Here is a 13,402-nt window from a genome sequence, read left to right as displayed (position 1 = left end):
TCATTTTATAAATAAAAGGGTTTTTTTTTTCCTTTTACTGTTGAATTTGGCAGATCATTTAGGACTCTAATCTTTTACTTCAACTTCCTGATACCGATGTATGTCTCCAGTACTCAACCTTTGAAAAATTGAGTGACAACTTAGAAATGAAACGCAGGAGGAGATTTTCATGCAAAAGAATGATTATTTTTATCTTTCTAAAAAATTAGTTTTCAAAGACATGGAGATATTCTTTATAGTTGAAGATGTATATTCATTTTTCAAAATAAAATGCTTTTTATCCAACTATTTAGCACTCCTTATTAGATAAGTCCATTTTTACATTCTTTTTTTTTTCTGTTTGATACCCCTCTTAGAAAGAACATTTATTTCAATGAATGCCATTACATTACACTTCACACCCTCATTACTCATCACCTCCTTAGCACTCCCTTTCATTTTAGCCCTAGCTACTTCTCACACTTCTGCTACTGACTTTGACCCTAAAAGACATTTAAGCTTGTATTCCTGCTCCAGCGTCTCTTCATTCCAGTTAAAATTAGGAACAAGTCAAGAATGTTTGTCCTTTGCATTATTTAACATTCATTCAATGAGACATTATTCATTAAAAAAACATATATATATATGTATGTATGTATGTATATATTTATACATGTATAATTTTTTTTCTCTCAGTGGAAAGTAGATATATTTATGTCAGTGGATTGAACCATCTTTGAATAAAAAATATCCCCAATAATGCGATATAATGCTTTGTGCTTTGAATTTAGTTCTAGTTTTATATTGTTGTTCTGACTTTTTTTTTTTTTCCATTTTCCTGATTACCTTTGTCTACCCATTTCATTACTTTCAATCTGTTTCATTTTGTTTATATTGTTTTTTAACTGGGAAAGAATTTGTTTTAAAAAATGAAAATTACATGTTCTCTAATTGTATATTAGCTTCCAATAACTTCAGATATACTTCACCTGAAATATCTATTTGTTACTCATTTTAGGGTTAAAATGTGTGCCTTTCTTGCTTTTCATATAATTAGAATTTGCTGTTTTAAAATATTCCTACCAAATAAAAGCTGTTCACACCTTGAAATTGCTCTAAAAGTATTTTATTTTTCTTTTCTCTAAAAACTTTAGGACAAAAGTGCTTTAGGAGTTAAGCCCTATAAAGAAGAAATTGAAGATCTCAAAATGAAGCTGGTGAAAATAGACCTAGAGAAGATGAAAATTGCCAAGGAGTGTGAAAAGGAGTATGTCTTTGCCTTAACTGAACATGATTTTAATAGCTTAAATTTTCTTCTTAAATGATATAAATTTCTTTGCATTAATTAACTTTTTCAAGTATCTGAAAATATTGTTACTGCTTTTTAAAAGTACAAACATTCAAAGATTTTAAATTTATTAAGTTCTCATTACATATGTAAAGATTCTAAAAATAAGCAAAATTCTGATCAGTTCCTAACACAATATATCTTTGGATTCTTCTTGCCTAATCATAAACAGCTTTAGAATGGCCTTTTTATGCTTGACAGTAAATGATAAGAACGTGTGTGTGTGTGTTTGTGTGTGTATTTAGCAGTTTGACTAAGGTTTTACTTGGTCCTTTTAATTTCATTTGTTCTTAGTCTTGTGTTTTTGTGTAAAGGTTGTATTTCCTTTGAAATTATAGTACGTAGTGCCCAAGAGCATATCCTCTTTTTATTGATTTATCAATATATATTTCTATATTTGATAGCATACCTAAAGGTTTTTTGTGACGTAGCATAATAAAGAGAACATTGAATAGAGGCTGGGAAACTGAATTAGAAATACAATGTGGCCACTTATTTATATGTCACTTTATGCAACTTATTTAATCTCTCTGCTCCTCACATTCATGATCAATAAAAGGATGGGTTTCTATTAGAGAATTTCTTAATATCCCTTCCAGTTCTTAACGCTTTTTATTCTTGCTATAAATCTTTAATAAATATTTAATGATGATATCTAATTTTGCTCAAAAAACAGCACTCTGAATCTGCAAGCATTCTAACCAGCCTTCCGCTGATAAGACTATATTGGTTTTAATGAAGCTTGATACCTACTAAGTTCTTCATTATAAAAGCAGTTTTGCTTATAGAATAGAATCAGCAGATACTTCAGTCTCTAATAAAGGCAGAAAGTCTTATAATTTATCACTACTGATTAATGCTGAAGCCAACAATTCATAAAGTGTCTCTTTCTCCTGTGGAACAAGTAGCAGAATTTGACCTTTTAGTTATCACCTCGAGCAGAGCTGCAGCCAGGTTTGCTTGCCTGACAATGTAGAAGGAAGTTGCTTTTCACTTTCATGCTCTGGTACTGGTTGCGCCTTTAAAGTGTTTCTAGAATGGCATGGTTACAGCCTAATTATTTATTTTATGGTGACTTCGAGTATAATTTTGCCAATATCCAATTAATAGCTATTGAGCTTACAGGAATTTGAAAGAATTGGTTTTTCAATGTTAAAAATATTGCTCCTGCAACCAAACTGAATACTTCCAGTTCGATGGTGTTATAGCTACAAAGTGCATGCTGCGGGGTGTGGGGTGGTGGGGGGAGGGCGGAATCGTAGGGCTTATCTACTGCTATGTATGGATGTTATGTCAATGTGATGTATCTTACTAGAAAATTCTTGACAGCAGTTCTGTTCATTCTTCCATTAAAAGTTAGTTGCTGGGCCTTTACATATTTCTATTGTTGTTAATAGAATTGCTTCTACAAAAACCACTGTAGCATATCAAAACGAAGTTATAAGGCAATTGAGAGAAAATCTTAGAAGAAATCAACTGACCCAAGATACCTCAAGTAAGTAGAAAATATTGGTATTTCTAGATCCTTTCCATTTTACTTCTCAATCACTTATACATTTTGAGGACTATTAAATATGCAACAGTCAAGAATAAGCCTAGCTTAATCACTAATTTAGAAATAACTATTTTTAAAATGAATTCATTGCCATTATATTTGTCCTGGGACATCTCTTTAGTTTTACTATAATGTTAACTGTTTATACATCATAGATGCTTGAAAAGTATGAATTTTACCTTTGTATTATCAGATCTTTATATATTGGTGGAGATACCTTCAATACTATAAAAGGATAACAGCTATAAAGGTAGAAGTACCCATCCCAATAAAAATCCAAACACATCTTAGTAGATTTTGACGCTATACATAGTAAAAATATAATCAGTACACAATAAAAATAAGTAAATATTATTCCACTGGTTCTTAATACTGAAAATACAGAGTTGATGCTTACTTATAAACTCTTTAAAATATATCTTAGATAGTTTTCCAATCTAATGATCACATTTCTGCATATAGTTCTCAAACTATACCTTTTTCCATATTTCTATCTCTTATGTTTATATATATACACACACATATATACATACACATACATATACATATATTTATATGTACATATATACACACACACACATATACATGTATATGTATACACACACACACACACACACACACTTGTAATGATCAAACTAAAAGTGGTGTGTGGAAGCACACTAAAAATTTTAAATATCAGGCAACCATAAGATGGTATTTGTGTGTATTATTGTCCACTTATTTTTTTTAAATTAGAGGTAGTGTTAAAGATGTTGTCTAGTACATATTTAGTTTGAAAGTTCCTAGTGTCTATTACAGCTCCTACCTGGATAGCTTCAAGGGGTAAAAATAGAACCGAGGACTCTTTGTTGTTACAGAAGGGTCAGGACAATGGCTCTTGGTTTGTAAGTGCATTTCAAGTACACTTTGTACCTGAATTCACAATAATTCAAAAGAAAATGGACATTGACTATCTTCTTCACCCATACTTTACCCCCTTTGTAAATTGTCATTGATTTAGTGGATTGTTCAACTTTATAAGATCCTCACATTTTTATGAAATTTTACCTGAAATTTATAAAACAATTCTTTACACTACTTTTACATGCATAGTGTAGAATATATAATATATGCTTTCATTCTAAGGTTTGTTTAGTTAACAAGTATATATTGAGTATATATACTGCACTGAATGAATGGGGTGGACCCCCCCACACACTCTGTTTGAAGCCATCCAAGTGTTTCCACTGATGTAGAAGCCAGATGAGTGAAGGACAAGTCCAGCTGGAGAGGGTTACTACTGCTGCAATCATGGTGAAAGATCTTAGCAGGATTACTGTAGCGGAATTGGTGGGTGGAGAGTAGCAGAAGCTTTCTAGAGATATTTAGAACTGATGATGGAATAGGCATGGGGGTCAGGTAGAAGGGGGAAGTCAAGGATGGTTTCCAGGGGGATGATGGTTAAGGTGTGTTCGATTTTGTGGTGACTTATTGCACTTAATAAAGTTTCCTTTATTTTGAACTTGGGAGACAAATAAAATTGTCACCTATCTGTGTATTTGCCTCCCACAGTGGTATCGGAAGATATTAATTCTCAGCCTTCAAATAAACCCCTAACCTGTGGTGGTGGCAGTGGCATTGTACAGAGCACAAAAGCTCTTATTTTGAAAAGTGAATATGTACGACTCGAAAAGGAAATTTCTAAGTTAAAGCAGCAAAATGAACAGCTAATAAAGCAAAAGAATGAACTATTAAGGTAAGATCTACTTACATGATACAGAAATTATGCTCATGGCTGTTACATGCGCGGGGGTGTGATAGATACACATACATATTTATATTTTGCAGTTAGCAACCCTCACACATGGGGAAAGTAATTTTTAGAGCTCATGTAATGTGTCTTTTTTAAAAGCAGTAAGAATATGATAGCACTATTCCAGATGTTTGCTATCTATCAACTGACCTATTTTTAACTAGGCCAAAAACCAGGATGCAAACAAATATCTTTGAGGAGGCAGCTTATATACACCACAAGTCCATATACTTAAGTCAATGAGGCTTTACTCATAAGAGAACCCGTTAGGTTCACTATTGTCACCTATTTAATTTCTCTTTATAAACAGTTCTAACAAATTTAATTATTTGACACCTACCAAAGATTACAATCATGTGTTAATCTCTAATAATGCAGTAGAAAAAAAATAGGCATTAAACAAATAATTATACAAATAACTAATTCTTTGTAATAAGTGCTATTAAACAAAAAACAAATAAAATATTATGAAAGGGTATCACAGAGATCAAAGCATGGGGAGAGGTGGTGATCAAGAGACTAATATATGAATAGATCTGAAAAATGAGTACAAGCTTAGTTAGATGAAAGGAGAGACTGGTCAGCCTTCCAGGCCTAGGGAACAGCATGTACACAGACTTTGAGTTAGGAAGAAGAACCAGTCGGTGGAGCTGAAAGACATCCCGTGTGGCCAGAGTACAGAGGCTGAGCCTGAGTAAGGTGCAAGATGAGAGGCCAGAGGTAACTGGGACAGATTCCACAGGCCCTTAGAGGTCATTCTGAGGGAGTTTGGGTGGTATCCTAAATTTAATGGGAGGGTTACTTTCACGGGAAGATTTTAAGCCAGGGCCTGGTGAGATCATAGCCCAGTTTAGGAGCCTGTTGTAGTCCAGGCAAAAAAAAAAAAGAATGATGTTAATAATTAAAAGAAAGGAGATGAGGTTGAGTGGGAAGTCTGAGGTTGTATCACCAGACCTGGCTAACTGAGAAAGGAGAGCAGGGCCTCTAGAATTGCTTCCCAGGTTTCTCTGGAGGAACCAGATAAATGCTGGCGGCATTTACTGTAAGAAGCAAGATTATAATCAATTCAGAAAAGTACAGTGTAATGTTTCTTTTAATAGAACAAAAGAACATTAAAGATTTATCTATCTAGAAGATTAATGTATCAATAGATAAACCATTCTGGATGATATCATTGATTCATTTGAAAACCTAATGTCCTACCCTGAGCTTTCTTTTCAAGACTCCATGATCACAGAGATTAACTATAATTATTCTGTAGTTTAATATTTTAATGAAATTGAAATATAAATATGATAAAACAGTAAATTATGTATATTTTATGACACTTTTTATAAAAAAGTTTTATATAACTGTGAACACGTTTCAGGAAGTGAGCAGTCTTACGGTCTCCTTTCTCCTCTTCCCCCATTTAAGCAATAATAATCGTCTTTCCAATGAGGTCAAAACATGGAAGGAGAGAATCCTTAAAAGAGAAGTTTGCAAAGAAGTAACTTGTGAAAATTCTCCAAAGTCTCCTAAAGTAACTGGAACAGCTTCTAAAAAGAGACAACTTACAGCTTCTCAGTGTGAGGAACAGAATTTACAAGATCCCGTGCCAAAGGAATCACCAAAATCTTGGTTTTTTGACAGCCGATCGAAGTCTTTACCAGCACCTCATCCAATTCGATATTTTGATAACTCAGGCTTAGGCCTTTGCCCAGGTGGGTAAATATACTGGTTACTTGGAAATAGGGGGTAATATTTGGAGCTTATCTTTAATATGTGGCCGCAAAGATCAAGTTTAGACAAGAGAAGAGGTAGGTGAGCAAGTGACAGTGCACTGATGCGGTGCTGTCTCTGTGTGAGAAAGCTTCTCCAAAGCACAGCACTGAAGTGCAGTCACTTTACCCCAAGTGAAGTCTTTATTCTGCCTCTTAAACCTTCAAGCTTTTCCTGAGAATAGACAAGCAACTTTCTCAAGGACATAAAGACACTACCCTATAAACAAAACTACTTTTACTAAGAAAAAGACTTTCTCATCAATTCGATGGGCCAGTGTTTCCAAAAGCATCATGTTCCTATTCCACAAGCCAGATCATAGACTTACATCATTTACGTATTAATTCATTCAGTCAATAGAATTTTTTGATTTCCAACTATGTGTCACACATTAGACCCTGATAATATATTGACAAGCAAAATTAGACATGATCCCTGCCCTCCTAGAGCTTACAGACTAATGGGAGGTATAGTTCATAATCAAGTAGTCAAAAAAAGAAAAGGTAAAATTCTAGAGTGCAAAAGGCTCTGAGGCTTATAATAGGTTTGTGTTCTGGGAATTTTAAGGAAGTTTTCCTTGAAGAAGGGAACTGAGATCTAAGAGGTCGATGTGAGTTAGCTTACCAAAAAGGGGAGGGAAAAACATGTCAGGAAGATGAAACAGTGACAGCCCCAAGTAGGAGGGACCATAACCAGGGGAAGAGTTGAAAGACATAGGGTGTGGCCAGAGCACAGTGCACAGAGGTTCCTGTGGATGAGGTCAGGGAAGCCAGAGGGAGAGAGAACAGCCACGCATGCAGGGCTTTGTAGGCTGTTAAAGGAATTTGTACTCCTTCCTGAAAGCATGTACAGGGAAACTTTGAAAGATTTTAAACAATGGCAGGGGAACATAATGAGTTATACATTTTGAAAACCTTACCTCAACTGTAAGGTAACCAACAAATAATAGGAGCAAGGATTGATGGCAGTTGCCTAAGCAAGTCACAGGTGGTGTGGACTTGGGCAGGTGCAGTGGAGATGGAGAGAAGTGGACAAACGGGACAGATTGGGGAGTGAAATCGGCAGTGCTGGTTGCCTGATTGGAGGCAGTGAGGCAGGGTCAAGGGTCAGGCCCCAGCCCTGCAGGGGTGCTGGACACAGGTGGGGAGCATTGCAAGAGAAGCTCTAATGTTCCTTGTGGGCTTTCTCACCACATAGCGTTTATTATGTGCTCAGGTGTGCATGGCCAGAGCCCTTTGTGACAGTGTGTCTGCCTGTCTGAAGTACCCTCTTATGCAGCTGTAGAAATCTAAAGCAATACAGCTGTCCCTAAGAAAGGCAGCTGCCAAGTCATTTAACACCTAGAGCAAAGAAAGGCTGCCAGGGTTTATGAGAGCTCTACTTTGTGACGAAGAAATCAGTCCATTCTCATCAACTACTCATCAAAATTAGATCAAATTGGCAGTCTGAAACTGCTCTTAGGACTATATAAGTCACAAAACCATTTGGAAAAGTTTTTGAAATGTTCACTTCATGGAATAGTGTTTAACAATGATTCACGGACCTACCATTAGCTAGCTTATGTGGTACTTTTGCTGTATTAGATATACTATTTTAGGAGAGGTTTGAAAAACGGAGACATTTTTGTAACCACCTTTTTTATTTTATCTGATAGTGCCAGAAGCACAGGCAAGCATAATATGAATTAATCCAAGCACAAATAAAAATGTATAATTCTTTTTATCAATATGTGGATCTTTCTGGTACAATTTTTAAGTGAAATAAAGAAAAGCATAGACTGGAAGAATATATCAATCAAAAGCTGACGAATTCAGAATTAAAGGATATAGTCCTACTTTAAATTAGTGAAATATCAGTCTAAAAAACTTGTGTCAGTTTTTCATTTTAATTCTGAAAAAGGTAATCTAAATTATTTCAAGAACTAAGATAATTGGCAAGACCAGATATGCTAGGTTTATAATTGACCCTTGGACAAAACTAGGGCTAGGGGTGCCAACCCCCCACAAACACACATTAAAAAAATCCCCATATAACTTTTGACTCCCCAAAAACTTAATAGCTTAGTGTTGACCAGAAGCCTTAGCAATAACATAGTCAATTAACACATATTTTGTATGTTACATGTGTTATATACTGTATTCTTTACAATAAAGTAAGCTAGAGAAAAGAAAATGTTAAGAAAATCATGAGGAAGAGAAAATACATTTATAGTATGTATTGCAAAAATCCACATGTAAATGTTCCTGCACAGTTCAAACCCATGTTGTTCAAGGGTCAACCGAACTTTTATGAACATAATTTGAAAATGAATATTATTTATAAATAAAGAGATGTAGCTGAAGTGCTTTTTGAAGGCTCAAAGAAATTTTTCCAAAGATGTCTAAAATATTCCCTAAAATACATACTATTTGTTTAGCACACCATTTTTTTCTAAAAATAAGACAAAAGAAAATCAGACTCAATCCATATTTGATTCACTTTGAATCTCAAAGTTATGAATTCCAAATAAGACTTTATTACTTCTTGGTCTTATGTAGAACATAGTTTTTCTCACAATTCATTTTATGAAAAAAAATGGGGAATAAACTCCAACTCTGATGAGGTGAAATATACCCTTTTTAATGACCAAACATGAGGAAGTTAATGACCATGTTGCCACTTTTCATTCTTCATATCTCTACTGTCTTAACAACATCTTTTCCATTTCCAGCTGATTTGTTTTTTGTGTATTTTTTAAATAAGATTACTTTTGGCTTTGATTTTTTTTTTTCTCCCCCGCAGAAGAACCACCTTCTGGAGCAGAGAATGTGGATCCTCAGTCACATGCTTGGCAGGCCTTCTCAGAAAAAGATGTGCCTGAGTGCAAGATTCAGTAGACTCCAATTATGACACTTTTCTGGGCCCAGCATTCCTTGATTGTTACTTTATGTGTCCAACCCTGGCAATGATGTCACAGTCCAACTTAATTTCAATTCAGTTTTCACTTTGCCACTAGAATGGGAAGGTAAAAGGACAGGAGATTAATGCATTCCAGTAATTTAGAATGGTGATAGCAATATTGTCTTCTTGAATGTGGTAATACTTTAGAAGTTGAATTGCCTTATTTATTTATTTTGTAAAGAATAAAGTTATTGAAAGAAATTTCTAATCTAAAATGTATCAATTTTATTTCTGTAAAGTTGTCCAGATATGACTTAGATAATTCCAAAACATTATACATAAATTAATATAAAGCTTCATTTAATTAACAAAATTGTAAACTCCTTTTTTAATACCTTGAACATTTAATAAAATGTTTAATTAGTACTAAATCACAACTCCTGTAATATTAATTAATGGTTTCTTAGTGGGGGGGACTCAGGGTGTATTTGGCTCTCTTCTCTTCTTTGTTGACTTTCAGAATTTTGCTATGAAAATGTACACGTGCTTTCTGGATTTAAGTTGCTACAGGATAGCAAGTGCTATAATCTTCATTTCTTAGTCTTAACCTATCTTTTACTGTTGTAACTACAAAAATTCCTTTTCACTTTTTTGTTACCCACCCATCCCACTTCCTACACAAGCACTTTAAATTAGTTGGTTTGTTTTTGGACTTTGTACTCTATTGTACTTCACTTCCAGCTGAAGAACCTTATAAATCATTTACTCTTCCCATTCTATTTAGACATGAGGAAACAGCACCAGAGTGTCTATCAAAGGAAAGCTTTCTAAACCTGGGGTCCCCACATGTATGTAAGGCATCTGTGGGTGGGCTTCATGCAGTCTGTATAACTTCTGAAAATATTGTTAACTTTTGTGTGTTGTAGGGATTCATTTTTCTAGGATACTCTGGTTCATACTTTCTTTTATCATATTCTCAAAGGGATCTGTGCCCTGTAGGAGGTTAAGAGTTATGATTTTAGAGAGTATCCAATATTTCATATCAAATATTTTATAAAACAACAAGTTGCATAAGGTTCAGAACAGAGTTAGTGATTTCAAGGCATTCTTGGCTCTTTGGTGAGAAGATTCATTCAAAGGAAGAAATTATGAATTGCATTATAGTCATCATTTTAAAGTCTATGGATTGGATATTTTCCTTTAACATACTACAATCCATAAGAATTCTCTAGGGCTAAGGGAAATTCTCCCTTCCTACAATTCTCTGCCCCAGGCATGTCCCTTGGGAGACTTTTCTCCTTTTCACCCTTACCCAAACAAGACACTTTAACAGAGCTGCAGGTTTGATTCTTTACAATGTCTGCTCCTCTACCAAGTAAAAGTAATGCAAAAATAGTAGGTAAGAACACCTGGCTAACAAAACTACTTTAAGGCCATTAAAAATATAATCAATCATCAGGAATCCAGTCTAGTAATATGTTGCTTAACTTTTGAATTTGGAAGTCCATTTCTTTCCTCAGATTTGGGAAGCCTTTGGCCATTATTTCTTTAAATATTTTTCCCTTCTGGAAGTCCCATTGTGCATATATTGGTCCACTTGCTGATGTCTTATAAGTGCCTTAGGCTCTCCACTTTTTTCTTTTTGCTTCTCTGATTGGGTAATTTCAAATGACAGGTCTTCAACTTTGTTGATCCTTTCTCCTGTTTGATCAAGTCTGCTCTAGTGAGTTTTTCAATTCAGTTATTGTATTCCTCAGCTCCAGAATTTCTGTTTGGTTCTTTTTAATAGTTTCTATCTCTTTGTTAATATTCCTACTTTGTTCATGCATTATTTGCCTGGTTTCACTTAGTTGTTTATCTGTGTTCTCATACAGATCATTGAGCTTCTTTAAAACTATTATTTTGGATTCTTTGTCAGGTAATTCACCATTTCCTTAGAGTTGGTTTGTGGAAATTTATTTTGTTCCTTTTATTGGGCCATGTTTCTGTTTCTTTTTGTGCCTTCTTGATTTTTTTTTTCTTCTGAATTTTGTGCATTCAAAAAATTAGCCTCCTCATCAATTTTTATGGACTGCTTTGTAGAGGGGAAGACCTTCACCAGTCAGTCTGGTTAGATTCTGGAGGTCTCTGAAACCTTTTAGGGGTTAGGGGATGTGAAGTCTGGGCTTGAGTATGTAATTTGCCAATTAGGGAGGTTTGCAATTTTTTTTTTTTTCCAGGAGCTCATAATCTCTTGCTTCCTCTCTTGCGTGTCTGCAGTACTGCAGGTTCTTTGGTGCTGCAGCAGGAAGCCACCCCATCTCCTTTGTTCTCATTGGCCCCAGGCATCCAAATTACATCTTCCATCAGCACCCCAAATCAGCCAAGACAGAGACCAGTCCCTCAGGCAACCCTCCAAAAAACTGAAACACCAGACACACACTCTGTTCTCCTCCCTCCCTCCCAAGGAAGAAGCTGTGAGTTGGGCACTTTCTCCTGATTGAGGTTGGTCTGGAGCACTGCAGGCCCTCGGGTGCAAAACCATGCCAGTTCCATAAGCACTCCAAGTGAGGCAAGACAAAACCAGTCACTTGGACAGCCGTCCAAAATGTTGGATCTTTGGATGAACTTTCCTCTCTTCTCCTGGTAGAGGAAATCCATGGGCCAGGGGCCCAGCTGGGCTAGCTAGGGGAAGGGGTGGTAGCAGGGGAAGTGAACTGGCTCTTGTCTGTTTCAGTGTGGCTGTTCTCAGCTTTGCCCTCGCCTAGGATACTGCAACTTCTTAACTGGCTTATGAAGTTCTCACAAAGGTATTTTGGTCCACATATTGTTAAGTTGGTGTCTCTGGAGGAAAGAGCTGGAACTTTCTATTCCTCCATCTTGTTGACCTCTCCTTCAAAATGTTTCTTAACTCTTACCTGTGTTTTAATATCGTGACATGATAGTGAAGGAACAATGCTGAAAAGCAGTCGTATGATCAGACAATACTAAATGGTCTGAAAGTAAAGTCAGGACCCGAGAAGACAAAATATATTATTGTGCATAGGAAACATTTTCTTAAAAGCCTGGCAGAATTATATTCAGGAAATTTATTAGGCACCTGCCATTCATACTCAGCAAATATTAAGTGACCGTCTACTGTGTGTTGATCATTGGTCTAAGTGCCAAAAGGCACTGTCTTCGTGGAACTCACTCCCTGATTTGGAAGACAAACGATATATTTTTAACATGAGCTGACCACAAATGTAAGGGTAAAAATGATATGGTTCCTAGCCTTGAAGAAATTTAGTCCACTGGTAATACAGATGGGTAAGCAAATATTTGCAAAATCACATGACTTAGGCTGTTGTAGAGTAAGCCTTATTGTTGAAGATCAGTGGAAGAAGGAAGGCTGAAGAAAGCTGCATCAAGAAAAGTATCAGACTTGGCCTTGATTAGAGAACTCATACTCATGAAAAAGTCTATTCCAAAAGTCAAAGAAAAGGCATTATTAAAGCAAGGAGCACATCTAGATGTGGTTACAGCTCACTAGACCCAACATTAGAAGCAACGATGGGGCAATGAGAGATAGTTTTAGCAAAGACCTTATGTGGGCATATTCAGAAACTAGGTCAGGGTTTAAAAAAATTTTTTTAAGGACAATTTTTACTACACATTATAATTGAATTTCTAATAACTATTAACATTAAGTACAAATGTAACACATTGTGCTGATGGTTTTGGTTTTACATGCTGAGTCCCTCCTCACACCATCCCTTAAGGTAGGTGCTATGGTTACCTTCATTTCTCAGATGAGAAAATAGGTTTGGGGAGTTAAGTGACTTAGTTAATTACGGAGGGGAAAATGTGGGACCTACCTTCATATTTCTGACTCTACAATGTTTGTTCTTAACCACTATGTTAAGAATACACTTAGCTCCAAGAACAAAAAACCTAAAAAAAAAAAAACCTTAAAAAAAAAAAAAAGTAAAGTTTATTTTTCTCACATAAGAAGTCCAGAGGATTTAGTCTAGGGCTCTTACCTTGAGGCTGTCTTCAAGGAGCCAGGTCCCTTTTCTTACCCTGCTGTCCTTAATAAGTGACTCTGACCTCACACCAAGACACAAAA

The 13,402-nt window shown here is 35.5% G+C and overlaps 1 protein-coding gene across 2 annotated transcripts in view; it reads left to right on the top strand.

The window, feature by feature from the left end:
• The window catches only part of CENPE (centromere protein E), a 65,113-nt gene extending 55,495 nt beyond the window's left edge, over window positions 1-9,618 (top strand). For both annotated transcript variants that reach the window (XM_033106799.1, XM_033106798.1), the window contains exons 45-49: window positions 1,134-1,246; window positions 2,725-2,822; window positions 4,434-4,617; window positions 6,091-6,377; window positions 9,217-9,618. In XM_033106799.1, coding sequence (XP_032962690.1) covers window positions 1,134-1,246; window positions 2,725-2,822; window positions 4,434-4,617; window positions 6,091-6,377; window positions 9,217-9,311 — 777 coding nt within the window. In that variant the 3' untranslated portion in view covers window positions 9,312-9,618. The remainder of the gene's footprint in view (window positions 1-1,133; window positions 1,247-2,724; window positions 2,823-4,433; window positions 4,618-6,090; window positions 6,378-9,216) is intronic.
• Window positions 9,619-13,402: the final 3,784 nt, after the last annotated feature.

Source organism: Rhinolophus ferrumequinum, chromosome 5 (genome assembly GCF_004115265.2).
Source record: "Rhinolophus ferrumequinum isolate MPI-CBG mRhiFer1 chromosome 5, mRhiFer1_v1.p, whole genome shotgun sequence".
NCBI lineage: Eukaryota > Metazoa > Chordata > Mammalia > Chiroptera > Rhinolophidae > Rhinolophus > Rhinolophus ferrumequinum.
The sequence above is the reverse complement of the archived record's forward strand: the minus strand, read 5'-3'. Positions and strand labels throughout refer to the sequence as shown.